The sequence below is a fragment of the Pecten maximus genome, chromosome 17, assembly GCF_902652985.1.
Source record: "Pecten maximus chromosome 17, xPecMax1.1, whole genome shotgun sequence".
NCBI classification, from domain to species: Eukaryota; Metazoa; Mollusca; class Bivalvia; order Pectinida; family Pectinidae; genus Pecten; species Pecten maximus.
In genome coordinates, this window is record NC_047031.1 from 1,146,520 (window position 1) to 1,162,295 (window position 15,776).

At 36.0% G+C, this 15,776-nt stretch overlaps 1 protein-coding gene across 2 annotated transcripts; it reads right to left on the reverse strand.

Moving 5' to 3' along the window:
• Positions 1–215: 215 nt before the first annotated feature.
• LOC117314900 (peroxisomal membrane protein 11C-like) lies at positions 216–14,851 on the reverse strand. 2 transcript variants are annotated; one of them, XR_004529629.1, is made up of 5 exons: positions 14,619–14,851; positions 8,579–8,757; positions 7,805–7,882; positions 3,815–7,517; positions 216–3,491 (listed from the first exon to the last, which is right to left on the reverse strand). XR_004529629.1 is itself a non-coding variant. In XM_033868995.1 (4 exons), exons 1-4 carry the CDS (start codon positions 14,838–14,840, stop codon positions 7,271–7,273), a joined length of 726 nt encoding a protein of 241 aa, XP_033724886.1. In that variant the 5' UTR covers positions 14,841–14,851; the 3' UTR covers positions 3,724–7,270. The 2 variants fall into 2 exon arrangements, 1 of the variants encoding a protein (XP_033724886.1); XM_033868995.1 differs by lacking the exon at positions 216–3,491 and having other exon boundaries at positions 3,724–7,517.
• Positions 14,852–15,776: the final 925 nt, after the last annotated feature.

Genomic DNA, 15,776 nt, shown 5'->3' on the forward strand with positions numbered 1-15,776 from the left:
ATTTTTATGTACAATTTTACTGGTTTTAAATGGGATGCTTTTTCTCAAATCAATACGCAACGTCAATTGCCGTATTGTGACGTCACATTTTTCGCGCCATTCTCGGAATGTCTTTCATAGAAGAATGAAAATAATTTTTCGACCAATCACATTTGAGTATTTACCATGAAATCAAAGAAAAATTAATTATATCATATTAAATACGCAAACAAATATTTCATTACAATTCTGCTTTATTCTGCATAATATAAAAATAGGGTTTAAATCATTCATTCGCAACAGACAACAATTTGAATGATATTTGAATACACAAATTAAATAAATCTAAATACAATACATGATTAGAGTCTGGGATAGACACAATATACCATTTAATCACACCGGTTTTCATGTGGAATTACAACTAAAAAAGTAATCACTTATATAATCATCCACACGAACATTGCTTTAAACCTCAGCAAATGTACTGTATTTAAACATAAATATCTCTTCTTAAGAAAAATTAACAAAGCACAAAAAAAAATAATAAAAAAATATTTCTTTAGTTATTGATTTCTGTCATTATGTTTAACAAAATAGAATTAGTGAAAATAAAATGTATGAATTGAAAGTTATTGGAAAGAAACATGTACCCTCATTGATTGGAGTTTAGTGACTTTTATAATGACCCGGATTTTTAATGTTACAGCATAGTGATGTTGGCTTACGATTGTAATATCGCTTTACAGAGTTTGTATGGAAACTTTGCTGTATTTTCCCTGGTAGTGATATCTTGACAATAGCCTCGCCTATATCTCTTTACAGAGTTTTTATGGAAAGTTTACTGTATTTTCCCTGGTATCGTGACAATATCCGCACTAATATCTCTTTCTGAGGTTCTTATTGCCACATATCTACCTTAAATCTTATAAAAAACATTTAATCACCACCTGAGATTAAGTATTCAACAAACCTGTTTCACATAGAAACTCATTAGATAGATGAGCTTGTAAGTTTTGATTTTTTATTCTAACGAATCGAATTCGACTTCCATTTAAAAAATACGTTTTCTGCTTCTTTTCCAAGAAAATCATAATTGCTAGGTAAGAGTTTTTATTTTCTGTCTCCGACAGAATCTTTACATAAATGATTTTTCTTCTTTTATTTATTCTTTTCCCTTTTTTCTGCTTTTAAGGCAAAAGTCATGTTTGTTTAATGTATACTGTATTTTCCATCAAATGAAAGAATATTTAAAAAGTTAAAAAAAACAACTGCCAAGAGCAAATGCTGGATAAGAAAAATTCGCATGCAGTCTAGTCCTTTTTATGGTATGTTAAAAATAACAAAAAACAATAACGTTGAAATGGATTGTCTGGTGTCTACAATGAATATTGTCAAAAAAATTATTCCATTTCATTGAAAAAGATCAATTCCATATAATTAATTCCTACTGTACTCAAAAAAGTATTGTGTATCACTTGAAATATAAATCAACTTGAATAAAAAATTAACGGGACATAATTTTATAATCTATAATCAATTCAAAATCTGGACTTGATTACCAATTTCAATCAAACATGTACAGTTAACATACTGATAGATAATTCTATTAATGCATCCGCACTAAATTGATTTTTTTTTCAAAATCAGAATGTTTCTCTTATCTTTCCTTAAGTCAACTATTTGATATTGACTGGTGCTATCAATATGACTTTATTCTGTAATGAAAATACATGATTGGTCTAAAAAAAGTCCCATGTCAAACATGTCATAATTAGGAAATTATAAGTACACGCAGAAAATATCTATATTTAAAACATTTTAATAACCAAAACCAGGAAATCTAATCCACAACAAATTTTCTCTGATTACTTATCGATTTTAACATTTCAGCACACTTGGTGTCAGTAACACTCTACCTGTACACATATATACTAAACTGTTCTCATTCGTGTTATATAATTACAGGCATGAATCTTATATATTCTGTGATAATTGTGTAATTAACTGTTATATTTCTTTATAGCTGAATGTTTTGTCTATAAACATATCATTTTGGTCTTGGCTTAACACATATTTTATAATTAAAATTTATCTTTTGAAGCACAGTACTCAATTATGGTCCGCTTTGCACATTCTGCTTAAAGTTATATATACAATTTTCTCTTAATAATACCAAATATCCAAGAAACAGTTATTATGATTGATTGAAAACAAGAAAAAGCAATGACATACTTTATAAAACCACTAAACCTATTAATACTTATATGCTATAACCAACCCTATCAGTTAAAGCTTCCTGACTATCTTTAATCTCAAGTAAAACTAATACATAATGTAATTAATTGCACCTCAAAGAAAACCTATTGTTTTCCGCCTCCTCTATAAGTAGGTAATGTCGGCCCTTTAGAGACTATTTTCGGACTGTCAATCATATTTCTCATTTATTGGCGTTAATTAGAAATATCACTTTATACAGTTGGTACCAAGTTCATGTATTTTGTGACAAGTAGTGTAGCGGAGTTGTTTCCCTTCTCTTCGGGAAAATTCTAGATCGAAATTAAGTATTTTACATAGATCGCTGCATTCCTTTCTCGCTGACTAAATAAAACTTGTCCAATTTTTTTATTTTCTAGCTTTAAATGTAATGCATTATAGATTGAAATTCAACAAAATTCAAACTAAAAAGTGTAATTGTCATTACAACTTACAATGTAAAATTCAAATTTGAAGTAGTTTTGCAGTAATTGCAGGCAAGACAAGCGGGATCATGGCGCTCACCATCATAAGACCTGTATCAGGTAAGTCATTGTCCATTTTCTCTTTTTCATTGGAGCAACAGCCTTAAAGATGTGTACAACTGCAGAACGATGGGTGACAACCTGTTACCTGGCAGTATCTATGGTTCTTTCATCACAAAAAAGATTTATCCAGTCGTTGGAGCAAAATAATAGCAATCATTAAACACAGAAATTCAAGAACACTGCTTAGTATTAAAGTAACTAATACCTAAAAATACATAACATTTGATATAACTGTTAACTTTATCAGAGATTACCAGTGAGGCAGATTTACTGCGAGAGTGAAGTATGAAAAATTGTAAACAAATCAATTGGTCTTTACTGCTTAACGCTACGAGACAGAGGTACACCGCTAAACCACCTACAGGGGAACACCACTAAACCACCTACAGAGGTATACCACTAAATCACCTACAGAGGGACACCGCTAAACCACCTACAGGGGGACACCACTAAACCACCTACAGGGGAACACCAGTAAACCACCTACAGGGGAACACCACTAAACCACCTACAGAGGTATACCACTAAACCACCTACAGGGGAACACCACTAAACCACCTACAGTGGAACACCGCTAAACCACCTACAGGGGAACACCACTAAACCACCTACAGGGGAACACCAGTAAACGACCTACAGGGGAACACCAGTGAACCACCTACAGAGGGACACCACTAAACCACCTACAGAGGTATACCACTAAACCACCTACAGGGGAACAACACTAAACGACCTACAGAGGGACACCGCTAACGCCTACAGGGGAACACCACTAAACCACCTACAGGGGAACACCAGTAAACCAACTACAGAGGGACACCACTAAACCACCTACAGAGGTATACCGCTAAACGACCTACAGAGGTATACCACTAAACCACCTACAGGGGAACACCAGTAAACCACCTACAGAGGTATACCACTAAACCACCTGCAGAGGGACACAGCTAAACCACCTACAGGGGAACACCACTAAACCACCTAACGAGGTACACCGCTAAACCACCTACATAGGTATACCACTAAACCACCTACAGAGGTATACCACTAAACCACCTACAGAGGTATACCACTAAACCACCTACAGGGGAACACCACTAAACCACCTACAGAGGTATACCACTAAACCACCTACAGAAAATACACCACTAAACCACCTACAGAAAATACACCACTAAACCACCTACAGAGGGACACAGATAAACCAACTACAGAGGTATACCACTAAACCACCTACAGAGGTACACCACTAAACCACCTACAGAGGTATACCACTAAACCACCTACAGAGGTATACCACTAAACCACCTACACAGGTATACCACTAAACCACCTACAGAGGTATACCACTAAACCACCTACACAGGTATACCACTAAACCACCTACACAGGTATACCACTAAACCACCTACAGAGGTACACCGCTAAACCACCTACAGAGGTATACCACTAAACCACCTACAGGGGAACACCACTAAACCACCTACAGGGGAACACCAGTAAACCACCTACAGAGGTACACCGCTAAACGACCTACAGAGGGACACCGCTAAACCACCTACAGAGGTACACCGCTAAACCACCTACAGAGGTATACCACTTAACCACCTACAGAGGTATACCACTAAACCACCTACAGAGGTATACCACTAAATCACCTACAGAGGTATACCACTAAACCACCTACAGAGGTATACCACTAAACCACCTACAGAGGTATACCACTAAATCACCTACAGAGGTATACCGCTAAACCACCTACAGAGGTATACCGCTAAACCACCTACAGAGGTATACCACTAAACCACCTACAGAGGTATACCACTAAACCACCTACAGGGGAACACCACTAAACCACCTACAGAGGTACACCGCTAAACCACCTACAGAGGTACACTGCTAAACCACCTACAGAGGGACACCGCTAAACCACCTACAGGGGAACACCACTAAACCACCTACAGGGGAACACCAGTAAACCACCTACAAAGGGACACCACTAAACCACCTACAGAGGTATACCGCTAAACGACCTACAGAGGTATACCACTAAACCACCTACAGAGGGACACAGCTAAACCACCTACAGGGGAACACCACTAAACCACCTACAGAGGTACACCGCTAAACCACCTACATAGGTATACCACTAAACCACCTACAGAGGTATACCACTAAACCACCTACAGAGGTATACCACTAAACCACCTACAGGGGAACACCACTAAACCACCTACAGAGGTATACCACTAAACCACCTACAGAGGTACACCGCTAAACCACCTACAGAGGGACACCGCTAAACGACCTACAGAGGTACACCGCTAAATCACCTACAGGGGAACACCAGTAAACCACCTACACAGGAACACCACTAAACCACCTACAGAGGTATACCACTAAACCACCTACAGAGGTATACCACTAAACCACCTACAGGGGAACACCAGTAAACCACCTACAGAGGTATACCACTAAACCACCTGCACAGGTATACCACTAAACCACCTACAAGGGAACACCACTAAACCACCTACAGAGGTATACCACTAAACCACCTACAGAGGTATACCGCTAAACCACCTACAGGGGAACACCACTAAACCACCTTCAGGGGAACACCACTAAACCACCTACAGAGGTACACCGCTAAACCACCTACAGAGGTACATCGCTAAACCACCTACAGAGGTACACAGCTAAACCACCTACAGAGGTACACCGCTAAACCACCTATAGAGGTACACCGCTAAACCACCTACAGAGGTACACCGCTAAACCACCTACAGAGGTATACCACTAAACCACCTACAAGGGAACACCACTAAACCACCTACAGAGGGACACCACTAAATCACCTACAGAGGTACACCGCTTAACGACCTACAGATATATACCACTAAACCACCTACAGAGGTATACCACTAAACCACCTACACAGGTATACCACTAAACCACCTACAGGGGAACACCGCTAAACCACCTACAGAGGTATACCACTAAACCACCTACACAGGTATACCACTAAACCATCTACAGAGGTATACCACTAAACCACCTACAGGGGAACACCACTAAACCACCTACAGGGGAACACCACTAAACCACCTACAGGGGAACACCAGTAAACCACCTACAGAGGTATACCACTAAACCACCTACAGAGGTATACCGCTAAACCACCTACAGAGGTATACCACTAAACCACCTACAGAGGTATACCACTAAACCACCTACAGGGGAACACCACTAAACCACCTACAGAGGGACAACGCTAAACCACCTACAGAGGTACACCGCTAAATCACCTACAGGGGAACACCAGTAAACCACCTACAGAGGGACACCACTAAACCACCTACAGAGGTACACCGCTAAATCACCTACAGAAGTACACCGCTAAACGACCTACAGAGGGACACCACTAAATCACCTACAGGGGAACACCACTAAATCACCTACAGAGGTATACCACTAAACCAACTACAGAGGTATTACACAAGAAAATTGAAAAGTTTTTCTTTTTTTTTTTAAATGCTAACAACAACTGCATATGGACATTCAGCATAATGTTTTGATGACAGATGAAAGGCGATCTGATCAGCCAACCAGATACTGTAATGATAATAATAGTCTGTACATGTTAAACAATTTATACAGTCTGGTCAACTGATGTATGGCACATGGTGAATCTTACATATTGTTTGATATACATTATCATATTATACATTGCACCGACATCCACACAAAGCAGAACAGGCGTTCTGTGATAATCCAACCAATTAATGTTGATCTATCACACAGACAGTTCTCAGCATTTCTGGGACAAAAAATATTTAACAAAATTTCTTTCGAAGAGAAAATCTAAATTTTTCTCTACACAGACCATTCAATATTTCTTTTAAAAAAGGTATGGGGTCACCTGCTCGGCCATGTGGGGTTTTCCCCGGGAACTCGGATCTCCTCTCACAGTAAAAACCCTTGTGCACTTCAATCCAGGACAACAAGTATGATTTACATAAGTTGATATAATTTGTTTCATAATTGTTGTAAAATGAATTAAATTTACATTTAATATTTCTTACAATACAGATAATTTTTTTGAAATTAAAAACTTTTCTGTCACACAGAAATTAAAAACTTTTTTGTCACAGAGAAATTAAAAATTTTTCTGTGACAGAGAAATTAAAAATGTTTCTGTGACAGAGAAATCAAAAACTTTTCTGTGACATAGAAATTAAAAACTTTTCTACAATATTCTGGAAGACAATATAAATTCACTCTATAAACAGTATTCAGCTTATTTTTCAAACAATTTTACTTTTATTTTAACTTTCTTTAAAATAATTCAAAAACTGTCTGTGACACAAAAAATTGCTGACTCCTTAAACTTTCTGCATTGAGAGTACTAAATTATAACAGAGAATATATTTGATTTTTGGTAAAGAGAAATCTAAGACAGCATTATAACAAGACTATATATATATCTACGATTTCTTTTCCTTTTTGACAGGCCAGTTCCTATACAGCATTATACCAGTAGATATCATACCACAAATTCCGTTCTGCGCGGGGGATAGTTTACCGGACCATAAAACTCCTGGTGGCATCCAACTGACGGCGTTCATTAAGTCAAAAATGCTTTGGAACATAAGGAGATAGGTATCGCTGGACTTAGCCTTAACAGCCTGAAGTTGGTCGGACATCGCCTGGGATTGTTCTGTATTGCTATTTCTGTGATGAAAGAAAAATTTCAAATATTCAAAATATTATAAAATTCGTTTAAAAAAATATATAAACCTTGACTCATTTTAGAGCTAGATACATAGTCGAACTTACACAGTGTCATCAGAACACATAGAAAGTTAAACCCTAAATTGGTTGTAGAACTACCAGCTCAGATCCTGAAAACATGCTGGAATCACATTGGCATCGTTTATGGTAACATTTTTTATATCAAAGAAATCTAATGATAATGGTAGGTTAAAAACATCATAAAGAACACACTGCAATTAACTAACCTATCTGCTGAAGCCAAAAACTGCTGTTTTTTCAGTCCTTTAATTTCCATCTGGGCCAGACGAATCTTTACCAGGCTCCTGAAATAAAATAAATTTTAAGTGGAAACAGTTTAAATTTATGATGGTGATGAAAATGAAAACATAATTATAATTATTATGTTCTCCAAGGCTTAGAGATATGTCTGGTATTATGCAGACACCATTATTGGGTGTGTCTTCAATTAGAATATTGATACCAAAAATCAGTCTGAAAAAAGGGAGAGAACTCTTGAAATGAAAAAATACTTCCTCATGACTACATGTACACATATTCATTGACCAGCTAACCCTGAATCAGTTTACACAGTTTAAGACTTACACAACAACAAATACAACAATTTAGTAACTTTTTTGAGATGGGGATTTTTTGTCGCTTTTTTTATGAATGAAAACTGGTGAAGTTTGAAGGAACTTTTCAGAAGTACACTTTATATTACAGGAATATGGCAACTGTATAAGCAATAAAATAATAATTTGACCAATTTATGAACAAACAAAAAAAGAAAAATCCCTGAATACCCTATTTTTACCCTTAAAAGTTTGATGCTTAGGCACTTATTATTTTTGATTGGTCATAGCACAGAGACACAGAATACAACACAATACAGTTATCGATGTAGTTTTCACAACAGTTATCGATACATGTAGCTGTCACAACAGTTATCGATGTAGCTGTCACAACAGTTATCGATGTAGCTGTCACAACACAGTTATCAATGAAGTTGTAGCGCGTACTTGATTATTTCTGTCAGAAGAGAGGTAGCCCAGATATACAATCCCCACACCCATAATTTGCCGGACTCGACGTTGAGGATTTTCTTGTCTCCAAGCCATGCGATGTGTTCTACTGGGTAAAATAACTGGTTGACAAGGTTACTTATCAACTGAAGTATTCTCAGAGCTGTAACTGGCTCCTAAAACAGAAAAAAAAAATATGTAGTTTGTTGTGTTTATACCTGATAATTACTATAATGTAACGGTTCATCATTAAAGGGAGATAATCTTAATGTTATGCTAATTCCTCAAAATTATTTTCCTTGATATTTCCTGTCTTCTTTCTTTCAACAGTGATTTTTAAGGGGATTTCTTACATTTTCGACAAAAGCTGAAAATATGAATACCTGAGTAGCACTTTTTTGACTCTGGGAAGATATATCCCAATGTCTGGTACATATATGTACGAGGTTACAAAGATCTGACAATTTTTAGTCTGGATCTATTTAGACCTATCCTATTAACACAGGGACCTGATAATTTGTTACAGTCTAGGTGTATATGGACTGTCACAGGGGCCTGATAATTTGTTACAGTCTTGGTGTATATGGACTATCACAGGGGCCTGATAATTTGTTACAGTCTTGGTGTATATGGACTGTCACAGGGGCCTGATAATTTGTTACAGTCTTGGTGTATATGGACTGTCACAGGGGCCTGATAATTTGTTACAGTCTTGGTGTATATGGACTGTCACAGGGGCCTGATAATTTGTTACAGTCTAGGTATACATATATGAACTGTCACAGGGACCTGATAATTTGTTACAGTCTAGGTGTATATGAACTGTCACAGGGACCTGATAATTTGTTACAGTCTTGGTGTATATGGACTGTCACAGGAGCCTGATAATTTGATACAGTCTAGGTGTATATGGACTGTCACAGGGGCCTGATAATTTGTTACAGTCTTGGTGTATATGGACTGTCACAGGGGCCTGATAATTTGTTACAGTCTAGGTGTATATGGACTGTCACATGGGCCTGATAATTTGTTACAGTCTAGGTATACATATATGAACTGTCACAGGGGCCTGATAATTTGTTACAGTCTAGGTGTATATGGACTGTCACGGGGGCCTGATAATTTGTTACAGTCTTGGTGTATATGGACTGTCACAGGAGCCTGATAATTTGTTACAGTCTAGGTGTATATGGACTGTCACATGTGCCTGATAATTTGTTACAGTCTAGGTATACATATATGAACTGTCACAGGGACCTGATAATTTGTTACAGTCTAGATGTATATGGACTGTCACAGGGGCCTGATAATTTGATACAGTCTAGGTGTATATGGACTGTCACAGGGGCCTGATAATTTGTTACAGTCTTGGTGTATATAGACTGTCACAGGGACTTGAGAATTTGTTACAGTCTAGGTGTATATGGACTGTCACAGGGACCTGATAATTTGTTACAGTCTAGGTGTATATGGACTGTCACATGGGCCTGATAATTTGTTACAGTCTAGGTATACATATATGAACTGTCACAGGGGCCTGATAATTTGTTACAGTCTAGGTGTATATGAACTGTCACAGGGGCCTGATAATTTGATACAGTCTAGGTGTATATGGACTGTCACAGGGGCCTGATAATTTGTTACAGTCTTGGTGTATATAGACTGTCACAGGGACTTGAGAATTTGTTACAGTATGTATTTAGATTTATCCTAGTCACAGCGACCGGAGAATTTGTTACAGTCTAGGTGTATATATGGACTGTCACAGGGCCTAATAATTTGTTACGGTATGTATTTAGATTTATCCTAGTCACAGCGACCGGAGAATTTGTTACAGTCTAGATATCTTGTGACCTACCCGAGAGTGTATACCACATTATTTTTAGACATCTTTAGGGACTCAATTCACATCTGGTAAGATATAACACCCATTCGTTCATTATACAGAAGACATAGCTAATATGTCATTATCTAGGGGTACATTTTGTATTTGGTAACCTATACTAGTATGTATAGGGCATTTTCAGATGGTTAGATAAAGTCAACAACCATCTATGCTCATAATGGTGATATCATTAGGAACAGTGATACATCCATGAAGACCCACCCCAGTGAAGAAATATTGACAAAAAAGTAGGGATAGAGGAGGGGGCGGGGGTAGGGGGGGGGGGGTGCAAGCAAAATACTTACATATATGCACGTACAGTTGAGTGTAGACTAAAGGTTACACCCAAGTGCACTCCGAGTGCACTCCATTTGGACTTGGAGTGCACTCCGTTTGGACTCCAGGTAAACTTGGAGTGCACTCCAAGTGGACTCCGAGTCTACCTGGAGTCCTATAAGACACCATGCCTACCCCAGTTCTATAAGCAGACTATATATATATATATTAATACTTTGATGCTTTTAATATAATTTACATATAAATAAATAGATTTTTACAAATCACTTTTGTTCTGTTAATATTATTATTACAGTAACATTTGTTTAGTCTACTATTTCTTTTATTGTTAATACATGGTAATAATGCCTTCATGTTAAATTTATATTTATTAAGATCCATAAAAGACAGTTATACAATTTATGCTATAATCAGGTTTCTATGAAAGTTAATTGCTTATTATTTCATATTTCATTAAGATGTAAGTAAATTGTATTTCATTTTATTAAGGAATTGAAAATTATTTCAATTAGAATATTTATTACAGTAACTGTACATATATCATGATTGTAAAGGAAGTTTAGATAATGCATCTATATTATGTTAATGAAAGTTTACAGTATTTAATGAATTATTTGTTTTTTTAATAAAACATTCTCTACATACATGTACTCAATTCAGGCAAGTAATTATAAAATAAACAATCATTTTAGTTTATATAGGTTATATATTTAAATGTATCATTAGAAAAATATACATTTACAACTGTACATATTTACGAGCATTATCTAGTTAAATTAATGTTCTGACATAACGTACACACAAGTATGTAGTTCTGGACTACCCATAATGAATGACAGTATCTGTTTAATTGCTATTATTATTGGTTATGCATGACTGACTCTGGCCTGACACCCCTGATAACTGTGCCAGGTGAGTTTTAGGAGCCAGCTACAGGTACTGTCCTGGGTTCACAGAAATACCTGTGTCAATTTTGTCACTGTATGGCTTCAAATGATGAAGCTGTGCAAAGCAGGGTCACAGTGTTATAACCTCAGGCCAATTAACAGAACAGTAAGATTATCTCCTGACTTGAAGGAAAGGATTGTAGCTCTCCATTTGAGAGGCCTTAATCAGACCAAAATTACATGTATAAACGAAATACCAGTGTAATTAAGGTGGAAATGTCAAGATAAGTAGTAAAACCATAAACAAATTGGTTAACAGGTTTAAGAAGACCAACTCTATTGAAATGAAGTCATTCTATACTGAAATTAGAAAGTAAAAATAAGCTGTTTCTTATGTTTATTACATCGTAATCTGTCTAAACCATAAGTCATTGAGACCAAACGTATTGGCTGGTTTATGCAGGTGTCCGGTATGTGGAGGTACATTGTACAATGTTGAATGATATAAGTTCAAAAAAAATTAATGCAAATCAAATTAAGAAATGATGCAGTTCTTATCGTGTTATATTCAAAAATATAAAGACATTACTTTAAAAAATTAATTGTAAAGAAAAAGATTAAAGTAAAAAAAAAATAATAATTTCAGTGTAATTCCAAATGGTATAATGAATGTAAATTCACCTTTTCCCAAACCAACCTATAGCCTTATACCCGTAATTAGTACACATTGTTCTCATCCAGGAAATAAGATTATAGAGCCTGAGGTAAAATTTGCCTAAGGGCAGTTGGACACGGCAACCTATGTACCATTTACCTGTAAAACTGACCTGTTGGAACTACATCGTTTTCTATTCCCATTCAGTCAATATCTATCATGATATGTGTCACTCATTCATTATATGCAACAGATACAGTTCATGAATGTACAATGGTTGTTCAAGCCAATTATAAAATCATAAAGTTAAATGTTCAAACTTTTAAAAAAAAAAATGACATAAGGCCAGCTGCAGTTGGTGTATGGAATGTTTGATAAGTATTTACTTAACTCAAACATGAAAATTATATTAATCTATGTTGATTTACATATTGACCTCTAATACTCTATACATGCTTCCATTATAATATCAAAGACATAAAGTAATAGTACCAGTTTGAAATTTTTTTTTCAAATATTCTTTTTATAATAATGACTTATAACTGTTTTAATAATACTGTAATAGGAATGGACAATCATATTATTTCAAAAGTGTCAGATATCGACCGTCACAAGTCTGTACATATATTCTATATGACCCTAGCCTGGTATAGGTCAGCCTGAGTTTCCGCTAGCCCTGACACCATACCAGACATGGTGTCAGGGCCAGAGGAAACTCGGGCTAGGTAAAGGTAAGGTGTGATGACCAGTTTCCATCTAACAATTAAGGGGGTCTTTATCTAGTTAGATGACCGTGTGTACACCTGTCCAGATCTTCACACCTTATGAGATAAACTTGGAGGAAGGGGTCATTATTGGGGTCAGTGTAAGTCTGTCTTTTCTCCACACCCCTGTAATCATGCTTGATATACAGGTAAATATTTACCTGGAAGTTGGGGGGGGGGGGGAGATTGTATCTTATATAACTGTTAAAAAAAAACTCCATGTATGACATGGATTTAATGAGGCAGGTATAACCAAAAAAAAAAAAAAGTTGGTTTACCAAATAGAAATGTAAGTCAATCTGATGTTAAACTGTAAATCAAAATTAGACATTAGATCCGGAATATGCTATCAAGGTGATAAAACAAACCAACAACTTTCTTTTTTATTGTATGTTAAGATAAATATAAACTGTTGGAAGAAAAGTATTTGAAATATATATAAAACAGTACTTAGTACTTCGAGTACAAGTTATGTCCAGTACACAATCAAACTCTACATTTTGAGAGACCACAAACTGCCAATTTTCTACTAATTGACGTGGCTTGTTAAAACTCTTCAAATCAAAGGAATGCTATCATACATTTTTCAACGAAGTGCCAGATCTATTCATTTTATATAGGGTTAACTAATAGAAAAAATCAATTATATAAGATGCTGTTAGTTAACCAACGAAAAATGAACCAACAAAATAATAAGATGATATACATGTATATACAAAGATAAAACAGTAATACATATCTTATTGTTACATGTTTAAGGAGTCTAAATGTATAAGAGTATACATCTATCTATAAACATTATGTATATATGTACTTGGTTACAGGTACATGTGACACATGTGGACCCAGGTAGGATCGGGGCCTGATAGGACTCCAGGTAAACTTGGAGTGCACTCGGAGTGCACTCCAAGTTTACCTGGAGTCCAAACGGAGTGCACTCCGAGTCCAAACGGAGTGCACTCGGAGTGCACTTTGTGTAACCTTTAGTCTACACTCAACTGTATGTACAACGCTTGATAAATCATGTGTATATTTTTTTTTTAATAAAGAAAAATACATTTGATGTATGATTGGGTGAAAAGAAATGAATCCTGATCATGATCATGGCAAGTTCAAATGAGTAATTAAAGGGGTCCTATTCACGGTATTTCCAATCTAGATTTGTTTTAAATATATTTCTTCTCCATAGACTATCAGACTCATGTGGTTTGAATTTCGGTTTTCATTTGAATGTCGAGATTATAGTATATCCTATATCGTGGGACCAGTATGATCCTATATAAGATAACATTTACTATTTTATCAGAAGGTTTATGAGAGCAACACCTGTCACTGTCCCCAGGACGGAATTATATAGATTCCACATGTTTATTTCTTTCTCAGGAAAATCTCGTTGAGTCTTTCTCAATGTTCTTTAATATATTTATATATAGGAAAACATTACACACTTAATCTAAAACCCTGAAATTCTTCAATGACATCTATAACCCAGATTTACATTGTATCCCTGTGGCCTGTATGCTGACCCGACAGCGTGCTATATCTTTACCTTTGATCCAGTGCCATAAACTAGATTGTGCATGAGCATCGAAGTGTCATCAAATAGACGCAGCACCGTCCGACATGCTGACAGCTCAGTGGCGATCGTTCTGAAATGGAGGGCAGACTTTCCTTTAGCTGTACCTGCAAGAAATGTTGCGACATAACCGGTGAATCGGATGATCCTGTCCTTCCCACGGTACGACTCTAACACCGAAACTAGGCTCTCCATCTTGTTTACGTCTGGTCAAAGTTCTTGATCATGTGTGCGTTTGAATGGTGCGATCGTTATACACAGTGGTGATCTGTGTTTGTAATACGCTTTATTAAAAGCTCAAAGTCTGGTTAGTTTACTTGAAACTTCTTTATTCCATTACAATGAAAGAAGCATAAATGTAAACGAAATGTTGTCCATTGAGAATTATATCGGTGATAACAAACACATGCTGATATCAAATGTTCGACCATTCATTTCATAATTAGGAAACAAATATGAAATAAATATAAAGTATACCCTTTACATCGGTCGCTCACGAGAACGTGTAACATGTACGCTTTCACCAACGGACAAAAATACATATTTAAATGTGTAAGTTTATAAACAAATAATATGAATAATCATAATACTATGGAGCTCCCGGTTCAGCTCATAATTTCCATTGCGAATGACAATGCAGTATAGACCTATATGAAGCTGCTTTTAATTAATATACATGTATTTATTCACTATATTGTAAGATATAGATATATATTGTATAGATATCACAGTTTCATGAATAATATCAATCAATATATATATATAATGTATTGTTTGTTTATATAAAAAATCGAATTGTAAAACGGCGAATCACGATAATAAGAAATGTAGATTTTGTAAGAGTTACCTCCCTTTCCCCAATGATGCAGAGTAGATTAAAATAGAGAATTTCTGCATAGCACAAAAGGGAGAAACTTAACAAAGTTTCACTGACAAATAAAAAAAAAACATCAGAGGCCGTATGATATTATCGTTGATGACCACGGAAGTTACACGTTAATAAGATATTGTCGCGGCCACGATAGATTTTTTCGTGATGTTTAAAAAAAAAAAAGATGAAAAGAGAAGCTCACATTTCTTGAACGTGTATAATAGTGTGCAGGATTAACTTTTGGTATCGTATAATATATA

Excerpts from the sequence above, each read along its gene's own strand:
- LOC117314900 (XM_033868995.1), bottom strand. The coding sequence starts at position 14,840 with ATGGAGAGCCTAGTTTCGGTGTTAGAGTCGTACCGTGGGAAGGACAGG. Across the intron at positions 8,758-14,618 it reads TTTATGGCACTGGATCAAAG|GAGCCAGTTACAGCTCTGAG; the intron begins GTAAAGATATAG and ends TTTCTGTTTTAG. Across the intron at positions 7,518-7,804 it reads TTTTTGGCTTCAGCAGATAG|AAATAGCAATACAGAACAAT; the intron begins GTTAGTTAATTG and ends CTTTCATCACAG.